General features: G+C 39.8%; 1 protein-coding gene across 7 annotated transcripts in view; it reads right to left on the bottom strand.

Annotated features, from left to right (window-relative positions):
* The window catches only part of dlc1 (DLC1 Rho GTPase activating protein), an 89,710-nt gene that overhangs the window by 38,629 nt on the left and 23,603 nt on the right, over positions 1-27,478 (bottom strand). For 5 of the 7 annotated variants that reach the window (XM_042389023.1, XM_042389017.1, XM_042389045.1 and 2 more), the window contains one exon: positions 21,316-21,349. In XM_042389023.1, the coding sequence (XP_042244957.1) occupies positions 21,316-21,349 (34 nt within the window). Of the gene's footprint in view, positions 1-10,240; positions 11,230-12,830; positions 12,937-21,315; positions 21,350-27,478 lie in introns of those variants that run through there. The other 2 variants (XM_042389061.1, XM_042389053.1) reach the window with 2 other exon arrangements.

Raw genomic sequence — 27,478 nt, 5'->3', positions numbered from 1 at the left:
ATGTCAGTCTTCCATTTGAGGACAACTCCTCTGAATGTTTGGCACACATAACAGGTGAAATTGCCCTTTTCACAACCCATCAGTGTGCACTCTGGAAAGACTGTTAAACAGGGTGTACCCCATTAGAAGATGCAGTCCATTTCTCTGTGCACACATAACACGTGTTTTGGTTCAGGCGAAATCTCTCTCTCTCTCTCTATGTATCCTCCCAAAATACAATTAAAGGCCTTTTTACCTCATGCTGAAATGTCAAATATCATGTACTTGATTAGTAGAGATTTTCTCCAGAGGCACTTGCGTCACTCGGAACAGTGGGGTATCGATCACCTCACAGTGCATCATAAAAAAGGTTCCTAGGTGTGTATTCTGGCTAGTACGTCTGGGACTGGAACAGCTCAGCTGGATCAACTTGTGGGAGGCCGCCTTTAGGGTTTTATTTTGTAGTAAATCCATCATCCTAAAATCTCTAGTGTATAGTCATCATATACCGGCATTCATTCTTACTTGGCTGCCTCATCTGTTCTCTTCTTCCCAGAACAGACCATATCAGTCTTCTAATACAGTGGCACCAATCACCCCAGCAGTATTGATTAAAGCTGGGAGTGAGCTCTTCACACAGTGACTCAAGCTAATAAAGACAGCTCTGTCTGTGCCAACAAAGCAGTCTTGCTCACAGTAGCACGCACGCTATTTCTGCTGACAGAGGACGGAAAGGTATAGGAGTGGACCGGCCTGAAAGTCTGCGGTGTGAAATCAGACATTCTCAAGCGCCGAGGTAGGAGTGAATTCCACAATGTGTGCAAATATTTGCGCACGCCACTTTGGGAATCCCAAGCTGTGCCAAATCAGGAGTTCTGTGAGTTTCAGCTCTGCAAGGATCTGCTCCCCATCTCCGTGCAATGTCAATGGACACTTGAAATAGCAGGCGTGTTGTTCCAGCTCAGTTATATCTGGACTGGATTTCAGTCTGTGAAGGAGATGAGTGTTTGCCGAGTTCTGTGCTGAACAATCACATCACCTTCCAGCTGCTGGAGCGAAGCATGGGCAGTGAATGGAACAATGAGACGTCAAGAGTGTGCATCAAGTGGGCTACTTGTGATCTTGCTGAAAAGTGCTAGACGTCCCACTTGAGTGATGATTAGGGCTAACAGAAACAGAAATGAAAGAATAGGCTGATTAGGATTCTGTTCACGAATCAGCAGACTGAGACTTTAGCTACATGCTCAAAATGCTGAGGGCTGAGATCTTTGGACTTATGCTGTGTGTTACTCCCCTCTTTCTCCTTCTACAACTGGTCTTACCATTATCCACTGTCTACACAACAGTACAAGTAAGAACAGCATCAAAATAATTATTAAGAAAAAGTAGTGATCATTATATGTCTTTTATGTTGCAACCTCTGCTCTGTGGATCAATCATCCCTTCAAGGTCTAGACAGAATAAATCAGACATTGCCGGATCAATAAAACAGAGAGGGGTCTTTTAATGAGAGAGTCAAGAGACGCATTGAATGAGTTCATGTGTTAAAAAGAGAAAGTGAGGAAAGACTGAAGTAGAGGGAGCGTGGTAGAACAAGCAAAGTAAACAGGTTTGGCGTGAGCTTGGTGGAGTCACTGGGTTTAGCAAAACATTCCAGAGTCTTCGAAACAAGCGGCCTTGTGAGTGCACGGGGGCAGAAACAAGGGGGCTTTAAATCACTGAACAGGAACAGCGTTGAAGGACTCTAATTCAATCATAAATATCTCAAGAGTGTTCACCCTCACACACTGACATGTCAAGTTAAGTGACTACCACTCACCTATATAACAGCAAGACAATCAGTCCAAATAACCTGGCCAAACCTAATAAAATGGGAAAGGACAATATCGTTCAATGACGTGAGCCTAGTGTAGCAAAAATGACATATTGTCTATATTCTTACTGTTTCTACATTAAAGTATACAGACACAAAAATAACACTATGATAATTTATTGCACTGAAGAAATTCAAAAACCTTGGAAACATTACAGTAATGTATACAAAAAACGCTATCATTTATCAAATGTCATATTGCCTTATTTATTATGTTGATATAGGCATTGGTTAATATATAAATCACATCTAATTACATCTCTGTTGAAGACAAAACAGACTAAAGCCATTAATACATCATCTCACATCACTAATACAATGAGCTGAACTGCAGAATCAGACTAGTTGAGCCTTCACATGTAATTAATGTTAAAAAACAAAACAAAACAAAACAAATTGTGGCAAACTGGTGAAAAAATAGAGGCAGAGTCAACTTCTTTTTAAAGAAGTAATTTTAACTACCTAAAATCTTTCTGTTGCAAATAAGACACAGCAACACAGAAAATGCTGCAAATACTTTTTTCATCTATCATACACTGACTAAAATAAACGTTTAGGCAAAGACTTACACAAATAAAAGGAAAATCATTTAAAATATTGGATCATATGAACACATATGAACATATGTCATTTTGACTATAATTCGTAATAGACACAAAAAAGAAGAAAAAAGAGTTGCCATTGTTTTGTCAAACTACTATTCTCAAGGTCAAGAATTAAGCTATTAACTTATTAATTATTAATTAACTGCACATTGCCAAGTCTATATTTGGTATATCTTTACAGAATTTACAGTTTAAAAAAACCCTCTTATTTATACTGACTCTTTACACAGCACCTCAGTCAGCCTCTGTTCAAAACAGGCTGTTTTAGCTTGTGTATCTTTAAGACCCCACTCCCGATGAGCCTACTCTCTTCTGATTGGTTAGCTTCCAGAAGCTCGGGAGGCTACATCAACAAACCACAAAACAAACTATAGTCTCACTACTTTTGCTCATTCTTTACTCGAAATGTCAACTTCTCAAATACATTTGTACACATTCAAGCTGAAATCTGATCTGAAATATGAGAGTGGACAATGCATACAACACATGGAAAAAACTTAGCAACAAAGGCTATGGAACGGATGGCCCTTTATGGGTATGTGTGACGAGCCAACGACAGCTCGTCTCCAAGGTAGAAAAAACCATTGCAAATAAAGTGTTCAGAGCAGGTTGAAGGCTGGGCTTTTGACTTGCATCAATCATTTTCTACATACATTAACCTCAAGTTTGACCATGATTAACATAGATATCTGACATCATAACAGTATATAAATAACAGAAAATCACAAAAAGCATAATATGTCCCCTTAAAGCCAACATGGACGAGAAGAAACACTGACTGTGTCATACAGCTGAAGGCACTGGTGAAAGTGCGATTGTTTTGTCGAAGTATTAAGGTCAACCTTGAATTCTTGTTTTCTGGATACAATACATACAATACATGTGGCTTTTTTTCTTTGTATTTTTTTATTTTTTTTTTTTTAAATGTAAACATAAAGTCTTTGGCTGTAAACATAATTTTAATATCCTTCTGCCTGAGGGAATCTTGACAAGACAGACCTAGGTTTGAGTGACATGTTTTGAAGCCAAGTGCTGGGTAAAAATACCTTAACAAAAATGAAAACACACATATAGGAAATGACGGATGATGAGGCAGAGAGAAAATATGTCCCTGGCACATATCCCATAGTCATGTCTAGTCGAGATTGACTGTAATCTTATAGTGCACACATACGCATGCTAACACACTGAAAGAGTCTGTGCATGCTTTTAGGTATGCTCTTAATCACTAACTCACACACGCCCCCGCACACAAACACTGTTTTTATGAGTGTTTCAGCAGTTCACGTGCGGCACAGTTCACTCATGAGACACACATGGGCTTCAATAAAATCTCAGGCACAAACAGAGATGACAGGAAACAATGTTGGCCTACTTTTTTTATATCCTCATGACTAGGATGGGATGCAGGCACAAAAGTAGACAGTGGAGCAGTTCATCTGCGTTGATAAAGTAATAAGGAGGGGCTATTTATAGACACAAAGCAGCTTGACCTAAATGTGAAAGCATACTGAAATGTGACATGCCAATGAAGAAATTAGTGCCTACTAGGAACATCACAAGCTGTTGTACAGAATGAGCATCTTCAGGTGCTAAAATAAAGCCACTGGAATGACCGTGATAAAACATCAAAAGAACATCTGTTGTGGAAAATGAAAGACACCAAGAAACGATTCAACAATTACTGGAGTGTTGACATCAAGATGTAGTGGAGAATTTCAAGTGACAGAAAATGTGCTGTGAGAACTAACAAAACCTAACCAGGCTTGAAACACATGTTGGGAGCAAAACCACAAACACTTAAATTGTTGCTAAGACCACCATGGCAGACATGGGTGTTTAAAGTGGAGTTAACACTAAATGAGCAAAGTCCTATGTTATATAGTTTGATCTCAGTGCTAACACTGCTTGTTGTCTTGAAAATACGCATAAAAAATTCAACCGAAGACATGCACATTTCACATTTGTGTTTATCTGAAGTTATGTTCATTCTAATCCAAATGTTTTAAAGTTCAATTGCTGATTAAATTTTGAAAAGCTCTGTCCATCATTCGGGCGAAAGTATCTTGTTGAAGCTAATTTGTTACATGGTTGCTTGCTACGCTTTTATTCAAACAGATCTCTGCTGATGTCATAGTGCTGCACCCCTTCTGACTTCCTCTTTGGGCGTCCTTGAGGCGTGAAATGGCCCTGCTGGATCCCTGTAGAGTCCTGTAGGGCCACAATAGGCCCTGGACATCTGTTTGGTTTAACAGTAGGCAGGGCTTGAGTAGACCGGAACACGTCTATGGACCTCCCACTGGCCCACCCTTAAGCCCCATACAAAAGCCCGGTGGCACTTAACAATAACACATTCATGCACAAGTAGGGGCACACATACAAAGACACACACTCAAACACTGGCACTTGACCAGTGCATATATGTTTTCTTATTTAATATTTGTTTTGCAAATATTAAATAAACAAAACTGTTTAAATCCACACAGAGAACTAAAAATAAACGTATTGTACTGTATTGTACTAAATTATTGTTTAGGCTACAGATCATTTTAAGACCTTCATGACTCTACCAACTTGTACAGTTTTTATAGTGGTGTCTTCAGAATTTGTTTTACCTCAGTTGAAAAACCTTGACCAAACCAGTGTATGAACTTCTGTTTTTACACACACTCTTTTGAGTGCATGTAGCTCTAGGCATGGCAATGTCAACTGGTCCCTTGACGGGTCATTTGGTCCAAACCACTTTGGTTCAGTTGGTTACATGCTGATGGATTGCCAATTTCATCTGGTACAAGGCAGGTTTTTGTCTGTTTGTGCTTGTGTAGTCATTACGTGGTTTGTAAAGACTGGTGGAGTGGTGTAGCTGGGGGTGTTTTAATGCTGATTTGGTAGTGCAGTGTGATTATTGGTATCCTTTTTGGCATCACATTGTGGCTACACTAAGACTTTGCTCAAACACAGGCAGTATGTGCTCTTTCTTTGGCTTTAGTTGGTGAAGGGCACAAACAGGCCCCTATAAAGTCCCACAAACCCCTTCTTTCACTTTCTTACAAATTGCTCAACTAGTACACCTATAATTTTTTTTTTGGTTTAGCTCTTTGCAACAAATACTGGCTAGTTCTGAACCAGGGATGCTGCATCTACATGGCATCTGTGTTAAACCACTGGGCCACTAGGATGTCCACAAAGGTCCGTATACACATGTGCACACCAAACTCTAGGCTGTCACAGATTCCTATACTGTGACTGTAATTTGGAATATACAGTAGCAGGGCTATTTACATCTTGAGGAGGCATTAGTGAAGCAGATATTACTCCATTGAAACATTTAAATCTCCAGTACACGGAGGGCCAGATTTACTTATTAAGATGTGAATTTTAATCAATCTGCTCTTGCAATCTGAATGTAACGAGCATCTGATATAATCAAGGAGCAGCAAATTATGAAAGGACCAACTTGGACTTTCTGCTGGGTGTGTTTTGAGAGTGACGGAAAACTTGAGGGGTATAGTTCACTGTTACAGACACTGCATTTCACACACAAGCATTGCACACACTGAATAATTGCACCTCAAAATCTATCTGTACTTTCCACACAATGTTGGTTGCCTCTTAAGAGAAGCCAACTGAACTTCCAGCCCACTACAGATCTGTCAGGGTGTCATGGCAGGAACAGAAAGTGAACTGCTTTTAAAAGGTGTGAAAGGACCTGTTGGAGGTTTGTGTTTGTTGCTACATTTACAAAAATATAACCTGAAGTCATGTTTTTCTATCTAACAGACGTGTATATTAGAAGATGACGGTCTGGGTGAACATTTGACTGTATTAACAACTGATATAAAGAGATATATGTGAATATTGGTATAATAATATGCAAATACAGCAGCTGCATGCTTATCCATACCCACCAAGATACTGAACATTGAGAACTTGAGACAGAGCAAACCAGCATGACAGTAAATAAAGTGCAGATCCTTAAACCTATGAACATTTCTGTAACCACTAGCAAACAACTAGTTTAGACCTTATCTCAACAGTAAATTTAGCCTGAGAGATATTAACGAAACTTTTATGAGAGGGTGTTTGTAAAACCACTTTTGTCATGGAATGAGACAACAGAAAACTGAAATAATGTACTCATCTGCAGCTACATAAAGCAAACACTTACACATCTTACGCAATACACATTTGCTCAAACATTCTAAGCCAAGATAAAATCAACCAACCTATTAGGCCTATTACCTCCCTTCACATGACTTTGGAAAATGGACCGACTGATAAAGATCAAGTTGTTATGCAATAGCATTAGTCCGGTGGCATTTTGATGGGCATATTAAAGTAAATAGGCCTCTCAGGTAACCAGTCAGGAAGTGGTGTAAGAGGAGAGAAGAAATAACTTTTACCTTGATGCAGTCCATGATTACATCACACCACAATGCCACAAAAGTGGCACTACATTATAAATGAGAAAATGTGAATTTAATGTAAACATGACATTTATAGAGACTGTTACACAATATCCAGGTCACGCAAAACGTTTTAGTGCAAGAGCAGGATGGTGAGCACATGCGTGTCAGTTGGAGAAAACAAGAGAGTAGGTCTGCATAAGTGACATGGAGGAGAAAAATAATTCATATGCTGAGTGGTGCTGAAATACTTCAGTGAGCAGTTACTGCACATTCGCTGCTCTGTGCTGTGCTTCTTCGGCTTGTTTAGTAGTGTTGACACAAAATCCTCCCATCTTATATCATAGAAACCATGAGCAATCACCTAAAGAGCCCAGTTTACTTTAGGCTTTTAGAGCGGAGTGATTGTTACGAAATTGTTGTTGTTCTGTTCAAGCAGCTCAGCTCAAAAGCACTGATCTCAATCTGCATTACAGTAAACTTTACGACCTGATTTGAGTCCTGAATGAATTGACTAACGGGAATATTTTGCAGGCAGGTATGATGACAGAATCCATCGTTGTACTCTTTTTTCTTACTATCTGCCCTGATTTCAGATGCCCTTTGACCTCTCTGAACCTTACCACCAACCACTTAAAACAGAACAGAAGGCATGCCAATCATTCCAGACTCTGATCTCTTTTTTTCAGTAATTTCTGCAAAAAATGTCAATAACAATCATGTGCTTCCTATAAATCAATAGGTTGCTTTATTCATATATGCTCAACATTGTGAAGTATTGAAGGATTCATTCATTAGATGATCCGCACCGTTGTTAAGCCTCAATGGTTCAGTATCTGTTACTGTCTTGTTGGAATTTCATACCTTTGGCCTAAAAGGAAAACATAAAAAGCTGAAAGCTTTGGGTCATCAGCCCTTTATAAGGTCCTAAAGAAGCTCTGACTTGAAAAAGAGGTTGATTTAAGGGGGGCTTCACAGGACAATAACCTGAAGAAGCAGTGATCTTTTTGATGATGTATTCAATTCACAGTGTGCACAAAGACTTGCATGACAACTGGGTTTTGTCAATGGATAAACACAGTGTCCTCCAGGCACGTGTTTTTCCCTTCAGCTGTAAACATGCTTAAATATGTGATGTGATCATACCAGTGACAAGGGTGAGAAACATCAACAAGGCTATTGGGTTTCAGGATGTGTGATGCTGCACAGAACTGACATGCAGTCCTGGAGAGCATGGGGTCATTTGGGTCGTTTGGTCCTAAACACTTTGGTTCAGTTGGTTACATGCTGATGGATTGCCAATTTCATCTGGTACAAAGCAGGTTTTTGTCTGTTTGCGCTTGTGTAGTCATTATGTGGTTTGTAAAGATTGGTGGAGTGGCATAGCTGGGGGTGTGGTAATGCCCATTTGGTGGTGCAGTGCGATTTTTGGTATCCATTTTGGCATCAAATTGTGGCTACACTAAGACTTTGCACAAACAGAGGCAGTCTGTGGTCTTTCTTTGGCTTTAGTTGGTGAAGGAGCATAAACAGGCCCCTAAGTCCCACAACCCCTTCTTTCACGTTCTTAAAAATGGTCAAATAGTAAACCTCTTTGCCATGTTTTTCCCTACAGCTGTAACCATGCTTCAATATGTGATGTGATCATACCAGCAACAAGGGTGAGAAACATCAACAAGGCTATTGGGTTTCAGGATGTGTGATGCTGAAGAACTGACATGCAGTCCTTGAGTGCACGCCGTGAGTGTTATTTGCTAATGCACATGCATCATCAAGGATCACATGCCACAGTCGTGTCACCTTCACGTTATAGTAAATAAATATCAAGTTACAGCATCCTAGATGATTTTTCCAAGGCAGCTCAAGACTATTTCACCAGAGAAGTCAGTTAGGTGAGGAATATTTTTCACAGGTAGCCAACTGTAAAACAGTGTCACAATTAATTGCCATACTTTTGCACAGCATTAAATATAAGGAATAAACCTATATATAGCACAATTTAAAATACTATGAAGTCAGTGCAATTTCAAAATTTTAGGCAACTTCCACTCTTTTTATGATGAACTTTCAACAGAGGTTAAGGCTTGTCAAGCCCATGTGTTTACAAACATGTTGACTGAGAACACCAAAGGCTCTTTTGGTACAGAACAATATGTTTCTGCACAATATGTTTTATGGCTGGGACCACACATGCATGAATTCACAGTCATAATGTTTTAATTACACATGTAGCCCATGTTAAAGCCTCAACATTCTGCTAACATCCAGAAGAAAGAGGGAAAAAACGGAGAAATTAGTGACATGCCATGAGAGCTGTAATTAGATCCTGTCATAATTCTTTGACCCACTTTTCAACTCTTCCCACTTTCATGTGGGACAGTGAGATATGCTTACAGCCTGAAACATCCTGGACAGTGTTTGGCAGTGGATATTTATCACCTGGTGCTCTTTACTTCAATAGGGAGGTCAGGCCACAGGGCACTGACCTCTGGTTTCAGTGGGAAAACTGTGCCCCCCCTTTGAAAAGAGGCACACCAGCACCTGTATTGACTTGGAAGGTGTCAAGATTTCAAACATGATGCAGCCAAACGTCACGTCAACTGTAACCCTTAAGGATGATCACACCTGTCTTAAAAGTGCTTTGAAGTGGCCTGAACCTGTGTAGATGATATCACCGATCTTCGGTCAATATTCCTCAAGAGCAGCTCCGTTAATCCATTTTCTTTGCTGCTGCTCTTATAAGAAAGAGTACTATCTCTATTATTTAGAGGCAAGCAGCTAGAGCAGCTAGCCAGGGAGTTAGAAACCTATTCTAATGGACTCAGTCGTCCATGTGCACATCCAGCTCATTAGTTATACATGGGACAAGCAACTGTGGTGAAAGCAGGTAAGAGGAAAAATGACAACTCTGCCTAAGTCCGGCGTACACACACACACACACACACACACACACATGCACACACACACACACACCCACCAACATAGATACACCTGCAGTTAAATACAGCACAAGAAAAAAATCAATGACACAAGCCTGACAGTGATTATCTTCCATTACCTACAAATCTAAGCTGCAGCATCCACACACATCCATTAAAAGCTGTTTGTCAGAAACACTTGCAGCCCTGCAGCATATCCTGTATTCTCTCTGAGACAATGACAGTGCAGTTTTTCCATCCTGCTCTGCATCTTGTTAAGGAACCTGAAACCTTACATGTTTGGAAGAAATTACAATTGTATGTTCTGTATCAAAACAATCACACACATACACATACAGTATATACACTATGACATGCAAAACCCAGGCAAACAAACATGTACCATGTACATATACTGTACATATACCTTCATAGATCCTGATGTGATTCATCACTCACCTCCCAGTCGACTTTCTCGAGCGGACTTGCTGAGCATATCAAGGGCTCTCGAGGTAGAGGACCTGATGTGGTCACTGAAGGACCTCTGCAGCAGCAGCAGCCTCATAGAGTGAGACATGCCGGCTTGCATCCAGCACAGACCTGGCCAAAACTACGTCAGTCCAGACTCTCGCCTTGTCTCCAAACTGTATGTTTAAGCATTAAATCATAAGCTGACAACTGATCTGGCTCTGTTCTATCCTCTGTACTGTTCTGGTTTCTGCCTCCTTCTCTTTCTCACTCTGTTCTGTTCCAGTCTTGACTGTGCACTCCCATCTGCTGCAGCAAGAATCAGTGCGGTAACTGCTGGGACACATCCAGCCAGTGCTGCAATGCTCTCATATTCTATTCTGCCAGTGTGTGCGTATATATGTGTGTAAGTAAGTGTGTGAGTAAGTGCTTTCTGACACAAGCTCCAGCGCACTCTGTGAATATCTGAGTGCCTCAGAGTTACGATTAGCATCTCTCTCCACATTTTGTTTTTATCTCACATCTTAATTTTTGCCTCTCTTCTCTGTCACCTTTCTACTCCCATCCACTCTACACCCGCCCTACCCTGTCTAGACACAGACGGCATCAATGCCAGTTATATAACCCGTTGCCCGGGCAGCCTGCTTGTTATGAAGTTCCACCCGTTCTTGTCTACAAGCAGCTAAAGTGGCAGTCATCACAGAACTGAAACCAAAAGACAGGAAGTGTGAGATGATGAAGTGGTCAAAGGTTATCATCACTTAGAAAATGCTACAGGAAAATTAAAGGATTCCCGAAATGGTGAAATTTTTTAAAAGGAATTTCCCAAAAGGACAACGAGATGTCAAGAGAGAAAAAAATCATGGTGCTGAAATATTACCACAGGAACCTTTCAGTTATTCCCCACAGCCACTAATCAGCTTCCTCAGCCATTCAGCCATGGAAAATGGTCCAACCCATGACATGACTTTAGTGTAAATACAGTACATAAATAATAGAGTATATAGTACACACACACACACACACACACACACACACACACACACACACACACACACACACACAGAAACACAAACCAAAGTAATTAGCCATTAGCAGCTCCTTGAGAAATAGGCTTGTACTGTAAACCTTATGTCATAAAACTTAAGCTACTGAAATGGACAAAAACAACACAATGGAATCCATTACTTAGACTGAATTGATCGGATAATGCTGATTTAGCCTCCATCAAGCATGCAGAACTCTCTGGGGTCTGTGAACAACTTCAGAGTAGCTGTATTAACACTTTACACTAGGATCTATAGTGTAAACTTTTTTCGAAGATAAACGAATTACCTCTGAAATTTTAGAAAGAGCAGTGCAAGGTTATTATTCCAATCTCAAATATCAACTGCCTTTGTGTTGGCTTGACAAAATAAAGTGAAAGGCACAAGAATACAAGGGCCTGTACAATAATTTTAAAATACTCTACATTCAAGCTGCAGTATATTTTCTATATTTTCATACTAACAATAAGTGAAATGTCAATGTGCAAGGAATCGTTCATAGTGACAGACCCACAGATAAATCTGCAGTTCCCCTCAATGTTACAAAGCATTTTAGCATCTTTCAGCTGATTGTTTTGGTTTTATAGTTCACAACTTTACTGTTTTGGTTCACTCTCATCGTTTTCATTCAACCCGTTTCTAGCTGCCGAGGGATGCTGTTTTCAATTAAAAAAGCTCTGTTGAAACCCCAGACAACGCTGAGCTGTGATGTGATTTTGATGTAGTCACCATCCACCATATTAATTTTATGAGGTTATATGTAAATTATGTCGTTTGTTCCACTGCCACCAAGTGACCAAAAAAAGTAAATGTAAAATATATTTATCATAATGTACTTGATTTAAAAAATACTATATTTGTGTGTTTTTAAGGCAGAAGTTAATCATTAGCTGAGTGTGTTAGATTATTTGTACATGTAGTTGTGAGCAGCATGTGCTGTTCAGATTGCCCTCCATTACATTCCACACTAAGCTCACACTTAAGAAAATCAGCCAGTCGTGCTGATTGCTCCAGCAAGTGAAGGTAATGTACCCAGCATTGGCTTATTGCACCCTGCTGATAGCATTGTGCTTATCGCGCCCAATTGACTTTATGGCCTCCTGAGGTTTGCTGAGACTGATAAGGTTGGATTCCCGCATCTTTGCTTTTTCACAACCCTTCGGTCTGTGCTTCTACAATTGTGGAGTTACCTCTTTAACAACGTTATAAATGAGGATTAGGATGGGATACATAAAAAAACAAACATCCTATAAAAGTATCACATTTTACTATCCTCCCTCAAAACACCTGTTCGACTCACATGAGATCTGAATCAAATTATCGTTTTCATGCACGTGTACTCAAAGATACTCAAATTCAAACCATCTGGGTCAGTATTCATATCACAACAACATATCAGTGTGCTTTCCCTCTTGGTGTCTCGTTTATACCTGTGATAAGAGGGCAATACACAGACTGTAACCTGGATATGAGAGAAAATGTCCTGAATGGGGGGTGCAAAGGGGAGGCAGGGGAAAACAATGGAGTTCTCATACCTCAGGAAGGAAAGTCTTGCCGAATGCCCCTTCTGTCAAACAAGTGAACAGCGTGCCAGGAGTGTGTACCTAAAACTACCTCCACAGAACAGAGGCAGGAGAGGGTTACCTGCCAACATACTGACCTAGAAATGGAGACAGGGGAGGTGAAAAACGAGGGTGGGCGTTGTTTCTGGGAGAACTTCAAACAGTGTATATAAACAGTATGTGAGAGTCTATCATCAAAACATCTCTGAAAAACAATGCACTATACTCTATTCTTTACAGCACAGCCAAAAATCTGTCGGTATGTTGAAGCATGTATGTGTGGGTGTGCCCAAGTGTGAATGTAATTGTGTGCGAGTCCCTTTGATGTGACCATCTGCTTGAAGTCTTACTCTGCTATCAAACAGACACCCTTTCACACCTACTGTCTGCCCTACTTTCATACAACTCCATTATCACTATCTGATACAATCACACCTTGTGTGTATCTGTGTGCCAGTTAATACAAGAACAAAAAATCAGATATCAAACAACCGAACACCTTTAGATAACAAAAGGGAGCGGCTGTGAAACAATGAATACATTTTTATGATTTTTACAAACTCCCCAAAATGACTTATGTATGATCAGTTTGATCCATTCAGTCCATTAACATTTGGAAAGTCGAGAAGAGCTATATGATTAAATTATTTTATCCCATTTATGTGTGCAGGAAGCAAACAGGGAGTCAGTCGGCTTGGCCAGTGGAAGTCTTGGACACACATGTTCTCGGCTTGGCTGGAAAAAGACTCTAGTGTGCATGCTCTATGGGCCAAAAGTGCAGAAGCACAAGGAAGCCCATGCTTTTTCAGCGTATGAGTTCAGTGAGAAACTTTCATAGAAATGAATGGGGTATCCAGTTCTTCTTAATTCATTCATGGATAAAACCCACTGTATGCTACCTGCCCAGCATCAAATGTCAGACAAAGTTAGCAACTAGCTTGTGAACATAATGGAGCATTTAGCTGCAAAAGACCCAGACATTTATTTCAGGAGTTAGTAGAAACCAGGCTAAAAGGAAAGTGAATATTGAGTTTAAATTTGTCAAGTGGCCAAAAACACATCTCCTAATATTGCTCTGTGTCTGCTGGATGAGTAAATAGATAACTGTTAACACATGCGCCATATCAACTTTATAAGGTTACATATAAATGTTGTAAAAACACATAATACTCCATATATAGTATATCCAAACAGTCATCAGTTCCCATGCTCTAAACGATCTCTCCCTCTAACATCCAGACGAGGGGAATAAACTATCCAGGGAGTGACAGAGCCTGCTGGGCCAGGGATGATTCATTAGCCTGAGGACATAGTGGGCATCTCACACCATCAACACTGGGAGATTTACAGTCCTCTGGTTACAGATAAATGTTCCTGCTGCATCATTTCTGATGAAGCATTGGTTCAGGGCAGTAATAAAATGATATTCACAACAGTAAGGACGGACCTTTGCAGAAAATCACTCCTTGTTTGCTTAGTTACATCCCAACACGTTTTTCTTTCTTATTTAAAGAATGTAATTTCCCCGGACAAAAGCTGCTTGTCAAAATACAGCAAAATCATTTTTCATTTTGAATACCTATGTAACAGCACAGATCATTCTGAGGAAGGTTGCAGTGTAAAGGGAGTCGGAACTATAAGTAAGCCTTAAAAACCACCCTGCACCTGGACCTGGTACCAAAAATAAGTCACTTGTTCCATGGGCCATTAACTTATTGTCTACAAAATTTTTATTGAGATACGTTAACAAGACATATCCTGTTAACAAACAAAGGACTGAAAAGAAAACCTTTCTGGTGGAGGTAAAAATGGAATTCAAGTACTGTATACAACTGTCTAAAGTAGACCAGTGCTATATAATAATTTTTCATGGTACAATAAATAGTTTATTACCATCCATATATGGTTATTCATTGACTAGGTTCCCTGTGAAATATGCAAACAAAAAGTATGATGGCCAGTTTTCTATAAAAAGTAATACTAGATTTTTATGCATCTGTGTGATTCATCTATGTGTGATGGCATTTGAAAAAAAAGGTTTTACACATTTTTGTGTAATTCATCTATGTGATGAATCACACAGCGATCTGCTGCATGTACTGTTTACACTAAACTAAGAATAATGACACAATGCCTCTAAAGACTCTTGTTGTTGTAATTCTGGGATTCAAGCAAGCTGACTTCCTGTTGTAAATTCCCCTTAATGCAGTGGTTTCCTGTTAAGAGTGCTCTGGAGATGGATGCCCAAAGAAAGCGATCACAAAACTAACAAAGGACCAAAGAGGTTTCTGAGCTTTAACTCAAGTTAATCTCAGATACAAATCTGATACTAAAAGTACACTTAGAAAATATACTTTTGAAACCAGAGGGACCCTTACTGGCATTCAAGATGATTCAAGATGAATTCTGAATATTGAATATCTCCCAATTTAACAAAAAATATGTAAAACCTTTTTTTTCAAATGCCAGATTGTCAAATATAGCCATGATTAACATATTGCTTCCCAAGAGGAACAGTTAACGTTGGATCTGTAAATGTATTCACCACTGAGGTAGAAACACGAAATATAAATGGAATGAACTCAGTACAAAAACACTCTCCACACAGGAAGATGGAGAGAGAGTGTGTCAAATGGGAGGGGAGAGGAGGGGCTGGTTAGGGGTGAGAGTGTTGAGGCTGGCGTAGACTGACGGGGGAGGCCAGGAATGTGACCTTGCACAAACACCGTGACTCCTGTACTGTGTATGGAGGTGTGGCAAAAAAAGTGGGATAAGGCAGACTCAATCAAAGAGCAGGAACAAGTAACAGAAAAACAAACATCAGTCATGAGCTATTATTGACTTGGCTCCAGGCTGAGGGAGCTTCATAACATCTGCCAAAGCACCTTCTCAAATGAGAGAGATGTCCTCAAAGGGCATGCAGCTGCAGGGTATAAACAAGAGGAAAGTAGCTCAGGTCAGATATGGGGAAAGCAAGTTGATTTCACTGTGACATTCTCCAAATTAAGTGGAAATTGGTGTGGAAATTTCTCCACTTTGGGGACTCTAAATGTGGTCTGCTGGAGCCAAAAAGCTAAGTCACAAGATATGTGGATGAACAGGGATTTTAAGACACCATCTGTGCTGAAAAGACTTTGTTAGTTGTTTACCATGATGATCAAATCTGGCACATATTCCTCAAGACACAATCATATCCCTGTATGAGTTTTTATATAAAACAAAGTTTGACATTTTGGGAACTATGCATATATGCCTTTTTTTTTGCTAAGAGTTACATGAGAAGGTTGATACCACTTTCATGTTTATATGCTAAATATAAGGCTGGAACCAGCAGGAAATTAGCTTAGCTTAGCATAAAGACCGGAAGCAGGGTGAAATGGCTAGCCTGGATCTGTCTAATATTTAAAAAAAATATAAAACCACAACTTGCTGCTTTTACATTTTGTTTGTGTATGCATTTAAAAGAACTAGATATAAAGTGTTACTCTGTCAAATTTAGAAGTGCTGGAAGGGATTTTTTTTCACAACTTTGGACAGGGCCAGAATAGCTGTTTCCCCCTGGTTTCAGTCTTGATGCTAAGCTAAGCTAGCAGTATTGATCTTCTCATCTAACTCTCAGCAAGAAAGCAAATAAGTGTATTTCCCAAAATGTTGAACTGAACTGATTTAAGCACTAGGGGTGTGCCCAAATACAAATACATTATTCGGCAAAGCACAAATAGTGGGTTTTATACGAATATTTGTTTCATACAAATATTTTAAAAATTATTTGTCGGGGGTGTTCCCCAGAGATAAAGCTGAGCTACTGACACAAGCAAAGTGCTCCCAAGGGACTCTCCATAACCTGTTATTCCCCTTCTCCTTTCCACAAAGTTAGGTTGTAAAAAATAGGCGAGAAATGAAAAGTGCAAAGCAATAATTGCCTTTGAAGTTCCTCCCTACGGTGTGCTGTCTCTGTATTGTGGGTGTATAAATAGGAAGAAGTCTGTCTGCATGAGGCGATGAGTAAAGTTTTAGCTCAGTAATCAGCGCAGTCATCTATGATCTGGGAGACTCCAGTTCAAGACCCGATGTAGGGACCTCCTTCATAAGGAAGTTTATTCATGAACACTTATTGTAACACTTTAATTTTCTAAAATTAAAAGTGTCATAGAAACAAAAACAGGATTTTTAAGCGTCTTTCCACTTTTATTCGAATACAAATACAGATGCAAATAATTTTGCTGCCTCAACAAATATAGATACAAATACAAATACCGGGATCTCTGTACATCCCTATTAAGCACTAAATATGACTTCTGAAATATACAATTCCCTTTGGGTAAACAGATTGATGTTTTGGAGGTTTTTTTGTTTGTTTTTGTTTTTGTTTTGGTTTTTTAAGGTGAACGATGCAAGATACACCAACAGAAGGGAATTTTCAATGTGTGTAATAACATGATGATTAATATTATACTGGGATCCTCAGATGTCAACAGTCTGTAATTTTGTGAATCACTGAAGTAAAAACACAGCTGCATTTAAAATTAGCTTTAAATACCAAAGTACATGAATTTGTCACTGGTATTCCAAGAAGGGAAGAATATTAACAAGAAAGGGAAACGACGTATAACTAGAGAAGGAAACTAAAAGGAGACCCAGACAGACAGAAATGATGAGGCAAGTTATTCACAGGAACCACCAACTCCCTAATGTCAGAACACCCCTCCCATACAGGACCCCACTGAGGGTGCTAAACCACTTCCTCTTTCCTCAGTTTTCCTTTCCTCCACCTACAACCAATGCAAGTGGTGTAGACTATGAGTCTATGAGTGTAGGTAAAAGGTCAGGCTTTAACCCTGCTGTTGGTTGGATGCCCATCATTGTGTTCTGTTTATAAATTCCCACTAGTTTATATTTAGATCAGGAAGGCGCAGTATGGTTCCTCTAACCTCAGCTACAATCAAGGAAAAAAAAGATAGACCATTCTTGGAAGCAGGGATCTCTGAAGCTGGTGTTGACAAGCTCTACGGGTGTTGAAAGGGAGAGAGAGAGAGAATGAGAATGTTACACAGTCAGTTATCTACATGCTTCTGTCGCGTACATGTAATGAAAACTCATTGTGCTGACGTCTATCACTTCCCGTAGCTTGTACAAAACCGGTGTCATGTGAAGTCAGTTTCACAATCTGTAATCAAAACTAAGCAAACAAGGATTGTCAATGAGCCGAAGTATGTTATGACAAAACAAAATTTTACATCATGTGGCATGGAAAGTAACACGAGAAAGATTATCATGTTTAGAACTTGCAAGCATTCACATCACTGGACAATTCAAAACAGTGAGTGTGTTTAGTGTGATGGTTAAAAAATTCTTCAGTTGGTCAAGACAGCACAATATCTGCTATATTTGCCTTTAACTGATCATCAAAGCATCAAAGTTTACTCAATGTAGTCGGACAAATCATAGCTTTCAGAAGAATCTTGTCATTATGACTTAGATGATGAGATGATGATGTCTACTGTGTTTCCAAGTTAGAAATTGATAGTTAAAGTAACCGCCACATGACATGAATGTGGCGAGTTGTAATGCTGATAGCTTTAAATGCTCTCTTCACAATGACTGCTTTTATCCCTCTCATCCAGTCTCTAAAGCTCACTCAACCCCACCGACTATCATCTTCCCTACCATAACCTGAACTAATAAGGAGGGATAGCACTGAACCAATGCCTCCAGTGTTTGGCCCTTAAGGAGAAAGAATATAGAGGACAATTGTTAACCAGAATGAGAATTCAAGAACCACTCCTAAATAAATGTAAAATATTAAAAGTCCACTCTGTATTTTATCCACAACAGAGCAGAACACTTGTATATAACATGAAGTCCTCTCTGCCTTTGGTCTCTTGTCTCTTAATCTTTCCTTTTCTGTTTTTTCACTCACATAAGGTAAACCTGTCAACTTCCTGGATAAGAGGATGTGAGGTCACAGAGCTAAACAAGCTGCTTTTCGGGATAAGCACTGACTGATGTGGAGTCTTGTCTTCTTTATCAGACACAAATGCCACCACACACACCGTACTACCTGTGAGTTTGTTTTGTAGATTCTACTATAGGGACCCTAACTGAAAGTATTAATGTACTGTGTTGTATCAAAGATAATACCTATGAGTAAAGGACATTGGGAATTCAATTTCTAAGTTCAAACTTTCTGTTTTTTCCCATTTATTCTGATGATATGATGATACTATGAGGCAAGTTGCAGAGCCATGATAACATAATTAAGAACTTTCAATCACATTCCCCTGTGGGTTTTACACATGGCTGTAAAATGTTTCTACTTCTTATATGTAAGCTCAGTACAGTCCAGTATGTTCAAACAAAATAAATTAATAAACAAGTCTGTCAAAACAATTACATGAAAAATGCAGTAAGTCATATAATGAAAGTTCATTTAAGAAGTTTGCAGAAGGGTTTTCTCCTAAATGTATAAATTGTGATGTGTAATGCTTGGAAATAATGGTAATTTATGTGTAAACAGCATGAAAATGGATTGTTTTGTGCTCCATTTATGCCCCATTTAACATTTCTTAATTTCAATAAGATCAAATACACATAAGGTCCCTTATCCCATCAGATGCAAGTCATTTTTCTCCTAGAACATACCCTACTGATAAGGACAGTCATGCTTCATGCAAGTATGCATGACTGTCCTTATCATCTTCAGATGGCATGAGTTATGTCATTTCTCGCCACTCCAGAGTACAAGTGCTCTGCAGCTCAGGCTGTAGCCAGCGTCACAGGAGCCCCATAAAGAACACTTCCAAACAACAGGTTGTCAGTTGTAACCATGTAGACACATCCTCTTTGTGCACAGGGAAGCCGTGACACTGACCACTCACTGAGGTACGCCCGCTGCCGCAGGGAAGTCATCAACTGTGGAAACTTCTTGTTGATCACTAGTGTGCTTCCGTTGTCACAGAGATAGTAAAATTAACCATGAATGAGCTGTCTTTCATGGCAGTTTAGCAGGAGCCTTTAGGGCACAGCGTGTGATGTAACACTGTCACAAATGTGTCATTCCCAGGGGCTTAAACGGTGGAGATACAGAGGAGGCTTTGAAGTGTCACAATGGACACTGGGCTTTGTGCTCCATCAAGTCCCCCCAAAACTCCACCAACTCCCCATCATACCCCACCCCCCTCCAGAGTCCTGGGTTCCATCACACAGACCCAGAGATGGAGGTTACATAACTTGCTTACAGGAAGTCAGACTGATTTAAATGAAGAAAAATGACCAAGAACGTTTGACCTCTTTGAAGTTGGCACTGTGCATTTTTTGCAAGCTTTAGTCCCCTTGTAAAAAAACTTTTGGGACCTTCCGCCAAAAGGTAGTGCTCTCATGTGCCCACACACACACATACACACACACACACACACACACAAGAACAAACATACTGACAGCTTCTGCACATTTTCCATGAAAGGTTTTCAGCAAGTGACGGTAATTAGAGGGAGAGACAGAGCGAGAGTGAGTGAGGACTCCCAGCTGGCTTTGAGACAGCGGGGGGCAATATGAAAGCCTCGTCCCAACGTCGAACCACCTCTCTGGTATTGTTTACCAGCAGACTGACGACACAGGGGGGTGTTTAATGAACACTGCTCCCCTGCCGGTTGTCTGAAAGTAGGTCTGTCCATCCATAGTTCCCTGATGACCCTGTGCATTACCGTCAGACTGCTGACAGAGAGGCCGGAGCCAGAATGGAGGGAGCAGTCACTACAGATTGAGTATGTTCTTAAGATCGATTCCTAATAAAGTGTGCAAAGTGGATGACGGCAAGCATTGCAAAGTCATGACATAACATGTCAGTACAGTGAAGGCTATTCATCAGAAGGAAGTCACGAGGACTCATAATTGTAGGTCTGATGCTGAACAAGTTCTACAAAAATCCATGTCACAAAAATTAAGATTAACATATTTTAGGCATTAAGCTGTTTATTCTGATTTGCATTACATGCTGGGAAGAAGGTGAGTGAGAGATGAGGGGAAAAGGTAAATAAATACGGGTCAAAAGTTTTGGGCATCAGACTCGACATCCAGTCTGGCTCTTATCTTGAAAAGGCGACAGGCTTGATGGTTTAGTAGATGAGTCTAGGTCCTTATCTAGACTCACATCCAGTGTCTCATAGAACCAGAGCCTATCCTCCTCCGCTCCCTCCCTCCTTCTTTCTTGCCCCATGTTGTGAACACCAGACAAGGCTATCAATCAGAAATTGTACTGCAGATGCTCTTCACATGACACCAGACCAGACCCAGACCACATCAATGGCAGATAAAAGGTTTCTCAAAACACACATACAACAAAAAAAGAAGAAAAAAACAAACCGAATGCTATTACCTTGCATATTAAGATTCTCATCAAGCCAGTCATAATCTGAAGGTAAACTGAATACATAAGAATGATAAAAGAACAAGGACTCACCAGCTTTTTCTTTCTCAGGAATGGTAGAAGTGGTCTAGAGAAGAGAAGAAAAAAAAATATAATTGGAGTTTAGATTTTCATGATACTTTTTGCCATGTAACAACAGAGACTCAAAAAATCCCCTGATTTCTCTTAAGCCCTGTAAACATTCCTAAATAAACATATATGAATGTGTTTGTGTAATGGAACATACGGAAGGAACCACTGATGAAACATCAGTAATTTGAATCCTTTTGCACATTCTCCCTCTTATTCAATGGACAACAAAGAATAAGTCACAGGTGTTTCAACTCCCGTTTGTCGAATTGTGTCCAGTGTATTTGGACCATGAGGGTGAGTACAGTAACACGTGCTGATCATTACACACCATAACTGTAATCTGCAATGATCAACACTATCAACATATTTTCTGTTCTGTCCTTTTAAGAATATATATTTTTTTAAGACACACACACACACACACACACCAGGAACACGGTGGCTAACACTCTATCTGCATAGTTTTCCAATGTGCAAACGTCTTAATAAATGGTCACAACAGATAACGAACTCGCCAGGGACTTCTGAACAAATATCACATCATTAGAGGTCCGAGCACACAGCTTACTCTCCTCTGATTCAATGTTGATTCAGCCCTCACGAAGGTAGCCTGGAGAGACATTACTGATAAAATCACAACACATTTTGTAACCATAGTAGATTCCCATCATTCTGTGCATGTAATATTTCCTTCTTTGGCTCTATTGTTGGTTTTAGAAAATACTGCTACATCAACACAGGGTTTCTGGTTAAAAAAAAAAAAAATAAAGCAGGCATGTGTCATTGCATTAGTGTGAGAAAGAGAGAGAGCGAGAGAGAAAGAGTGTGTGTGTGTGTGTGTGTGTGTGTGTGTGTGTGTGTGTGTGTGTGTGGACCAGGTATTCCTAACACCACAGTCATGCACAGTCATGTTGTGGGAACTCACTTCCCTCATGGGTACAAAAAGCAAGTCTCCTGAACGTAATTCATCATAATTTTAGGATGAAGTTAAGGTAAGTTTAGGGTTAGGCAAGTAGTTGTTATAGTTAGGATAAGTCTCCAGGAAATGAATGTGAGTCAATGTAATGTCCGTTGAAGTGATGCAAACACAACTGTGTGTGTGTGTGTGTGTGTGTGTGTGCGTGTGTGTGTGTCTGTGTAGCGGGCAGCAGTCAGTTGGAATGCAAAGGTCTTTCTTGCCTCTGACTTTTGACCTCAGGTTCCTTGGCTGACCTCCACACCCTGACCTGTTTTAATCCACACTCCCCTAGAAGAGATCAGAGTGAGGAGGACAACGTACACTCTCAACCGCATTTATCCACTTTGTCCATTTTGCGACTTTGAGTAGAAACTGTAAATATCCACTTCTCCTCCTGATATTTCTACTGAGATAAAATGCTCTCCTCTTCCATTTTTTTCTTTGAGGCCTCATTTAAAAGCTTTAGCTGTGTATCCTGCTGTGACCATTTTAAAACCTTTTTACCATTTAGCACCTACTTACACAGCAGATTCAACAGTCAGAACCTAATTTAATCTTAATATTCTACTTCCATGTTTTGTCCATGAATTTTATAAATTTAAGATATCTCATGGTGTCCGTTTACAACATAAAGAGGCATTTGGGCTATCTGCCCATTTATAGTTTCTAAAATACTAAAATAAATCTAAAATACAGGTGATTTCTATGCATTTGTTGACATATTTGACCTTGATGAGCCTGCCACACACCTTAGTATTGAATATAAAAAAAATACAGGTGCAGAAAGGATGGAGGGCATAGAAGTGGGAGGAGATATTTTTGACACCCCTTGTTCCAGAAGTAAGTCTCATTCATTTTCTAGACAGACAGTGTGCTGTACTGATGACTCAACTCACCCAGTTGAGTCATCAGTATAAAAAACTAAAATCTATGGTGCTGTGTTTTGTTGACAAATTCAACAATGAAACATTTTGAATTTCCTACTGCTCTTATTTGTTCCTCTAACTTGCTCTTTTCCATAGCAACGGTGGTTCATCGGTATTATCTTATTTATATCCGTCCAAACTGGCGGACAAAACAGGATTTCTCGGAAATGTTGAAATACTGTTACTTAGCATCAAGACTGACATCATTCTTTTCACCGCGCCTAACAGTAAACTCTACACAAAGGTATGAGTTTGTCAATAAGATAATAATGCCTGCAAGATCTCAACACAATGTTGTGGGATTTCTTTATTTCCCCAAATTAGTCCACTGCGATTCCACATTAAAGCTTACAAATATGATTAACTTGAACTTTTGTAGCTCATAGGAATTTCTTCTTTGTTCCACTTTCTGTGGAAGATAAGCAGATCAGAATTTAAGATGAGAGCATGACGTTTATTGTTATTCATTTAGACTTAGAGCAAATACCAGTAAGAAATGGAATGAATCATTAAAAAGAAAAAATGTGACTAAAGGCCATTCGAGTCTCGAATCTCCAGGGAGCTCTTATATTTTCTGATGAACCACCATAAGCGTGACACAGTCTGGTGGGAGTGAATACAATGGCTGCTCTCATACGCCAGTTTGTTTTTGTTAACACGTTGTGTGATTAATGCTGGATAAAGTGTTGTCTTGGTCCCAATCTGTCTCAGTCAGATTCTTTAGAAGCCAGCGGTTGAGCTGTCCGTGCATACATCCTTTATCTAAAATCTTCACAACTCCATCACTAGTGGTATGCCTGCTGAAGTGTGTTTGTATGTGTGTGTATAGTATGCACATATGAATATGTGTGTATGTATTTGAGCATGTGTGTGTGGTTGTGGACAATGTGTGGGCAAAAAGAAAAGAAGCATTTAATTACTTCATGGGTCACATTTCAGACACATAGTGGGTAAAAAGTCCCTCTCTGGACAAAAGGATTGATTTCAAAATACTACTGTTGTTTTATAAAGCACTGAACGATTTAGGGCCAAAATATATTTCTGATCTGCTGCTACATTATGAACCATCCAGACTTCTCAGATCGTCTGGGACAGATCTGCTATCTGTCCCCAGAGTCAAAACTAAACATGGAGGCAGCGTTCAGATTTATGCTCCACATATCTTGAACAAACTCCCAGAAAACTGCAGGTCTGCTGCAACTGTGAGTTCTTTTTATATTCCCTTATGTTGCTTTTACATTTTGTCTTGATGCCTTTTATGTTTTATATAAAGCTCTTTGAATTGCCTTGTTGAAATGTGCTATACAAATAAACTTGCCTTGCCTTGCCTAAAAAAGACACTAGGGAGAAGCTACAGCCAAAGACTCCCTCTTGCTTCACTGCCACTAAATCACCAGCATAAACAGAACAACAACAGTGAGGTGAAATCAGAGATAGATTTATATTCAGTGCTGTTTCAGCTGTTGGACTCAAGTAATATTAGCTCTGCTTTTTCAGCCACAGTGTCCTTGCTGCATCCCCCTGTGTGTGTAAAACACTGCGAAAGCTATAAGACTCAGCCAAGACAACACAAACAACCTATTTTCCTTTTTATCAGTCCTATACAGATGGTCTAGGTAATCGACAGTGCACAGGATTCTTTGTTTTTCTCACAGTCACAGGTTTTTGATCCTATATGCACCTGTCAATGAGACTTTCTGGCGTACAAAAACATGATAATTGTTTCCTTATTTAATTCAAATGAGCATACTTTGTGTTTTGATTCTGATACAGTTAAGTATAGCATCACACAGGATGTTAATAACACTGAGCTTCATTATTCAGTATGTGGATTTGTGCCAAAGATGTCTTATGTCATATTGTTGCACATGTGGTGTACCTTATATAAATGACTTTCTTTATTTTCAACAACCATCTACAACTCCGCAACTTGTAGAAAGAATGGCCTTGAATAATGGAATCAATATGGGAGGTCTGTGTGGCTTCTCTGCTTAACACTAACAAGACATTTCGGTTCACCAGTGTGCTCCCTTCCTATTGTGTAAACACTACACCACGGGTTCCTGTCAATGACCCATGAAGTCACTTAAACTCAGTGAAAATCTCACCTTCACACAATGCCGTGTTTTCCGTCATAATAGCAATTACAGTTGAATAAATGTGAGTGAGAGACCACAGAGCCTAACAAGAATGTGAATGAATGGGTACCAGTGAGTACCAGTGTTTTCATAGCACCATGGTCACATATTTTCCTGATGTTTGCCTGTGTTTCCCCCTGGCATGCCACAGTGCAGGTTGTCTCAGTGTGGGGTTGTCTGGGCTGTGTCAGGTGTCCACTGGGGAGCTGTAGGCTGCAGAGCACACGAGTGTCAGCTGCCTCATTTACTGCCACTAATTTACTGGAAGTAGGTTGTGTTGGGGCACAGGGGGTATGGTATGTGTTTGCTTTACACATGTGTGGGTGTGTAGTGGCCTAAAAGTATGTGTGCCTGTGTGATTAACTGCTGTCGGGTCATTATTGTCATTACCGAAGCCAGAAGCTTAGTAAAATAGATTTTCTCACACATCATTTCAGTCTTAGTGATGATTTTACAATTACTAACAAAAGTTATTTTTTCAGAAATCTTGGAAAACTCTTGAAAACTTTTTCAGAGTGGAAATACTTTGGCTAGTTTGATTTGACCAAATCATAAGCACGCTTTTAACACTGGACATCAATGATACATGTTTACTCTGATCATTTAGTTTAGTTATTGCAATGTCTGATGGTATAGTTAGTGTTGAAACTAACAACTAGTATTGTTTGAAATATTTATATACTTGTGCAAATATGATGGTTCTGATACTAATATGCTTTTCTTAATACCTTACTTCGCCTTATTTTTCCCATATTCCCTTCAGTAGCTTCAAGGTCATTAAAACCATATCTATCTGACAGTATTTATTTTGTATCATCTTGTTCCAGCTCTTCATAGAAGAAATATGATGTTTACACTGAGTGAAATATGCAAACCCAACACTCCTTGTTTTTTTTTACAGCTTCACTATTCCATCAAATAGAAATATTCTACATGTATTGTGCATCACTTTAGACACAATACCCCAAAATTCTGCCAACATATTTGGTATCTTTGGAAACTTTGATATCTCCACTAGAATTTAAAATAAAGTTTTGAGACTTTGAACAAATTTTGACTGTGCAGCATGAGCTTGCTCGGACTGAGCAGTGGTCCAGTAGACATTCAATGCCAGCTTTTGAGAGTCAGTGCTGCAAACAAATTTTGGTCAGTACAAAAAAAGTATTAAGGATTGATACTTTGCCCTAGTAACAAGTTATGTTTTGTTTCTCCATTGTGTGCGGCTGTGTGCACATGCCTCTCTGTGTGAGCGAAATAGTCAGCGACGTTAAGCAAGCCATTGGCATGTGGCTCTTGCACAACAAACCCAAGCGGTCCACCATGCCTCACTCAACCCCACCACCACCCTCTCATCCACTACCCCCCTCCTGCACTGCAGCTGCAGTATGTGTGTGTGTGTGTGTGTGTGTGTGTGTGTGTGTGTGTATGAGTATGTGAGTGTGACCACCCATGGTCTGTGCTGGCCAAGGATTAGGGGGCTCAAGCTAACCCAAACCTTTTTCTCCACCACTTAACGCAAATGGCTAAATTGGTGCAGATGGCTTATGGTCAGGTAAGCTGGCGGCTCCATCACTAGACGTATAAGGTAACTGTGTGTGTGTGTGTGTGTGTGTGTGTGTGTGTGTGTGTGTGTGTGTGTGTGTGTGTGTGATACAGGGAAGAGAGACATTGTGTGTGTGCGTGTGTGCATGCGCATGCATGTCCAAGGCCCTTGGAGATGTTATCCGGAGCTCATTCTGTTTTTTGACTGGCATGAATGTGCTCTTTCTGCCCTGCACTTATAAAGGAATTTATTCTCCATGCTCTGTCGACCCCCAAGTGCACGTGTGCAGGGAAACGTGGGAAACAATTTCATTTTACCCTTCTCTTTGAGGAAAAGTCTAACCCCCCCCCCCCCTCATACTTTCTCCCCCGCATCCCCTTTCCACATTTTAATAGTTTCCATATGTCACACTTGGAGTGTGTCAACAGGAAGTGATGCGATGACTTGGTCTAATGATGCGTTGAAATGTTTCCTGCAGAAGAGGTATATTATTGTCCAGATGTTTGATTTAACAGCTATTTGAAAAGAAACGAAATTTGGTGACACTCGAAAAACGTCT

This window comes from Thunnus maccoyii, chromosome 2 (genome assembly GCF_910596095.1).
Source record: "Thunnus maccoyii chromosome 2, fThuMac1.1, whole genome shotgun sequence".
Taxonomy (NCBI): domain Eukaryota; kingdom Metazoa; phylum Chordata; class Actinopteri; order Scombriformes; family Scombridae; genus Thunnus; species Thunnus maccoyii.
The sequence above is the reverse complement of the archived record's forward strand: the minus strand, read 5'-3'. Positions and strand labels throughout refer to the sequence as shown.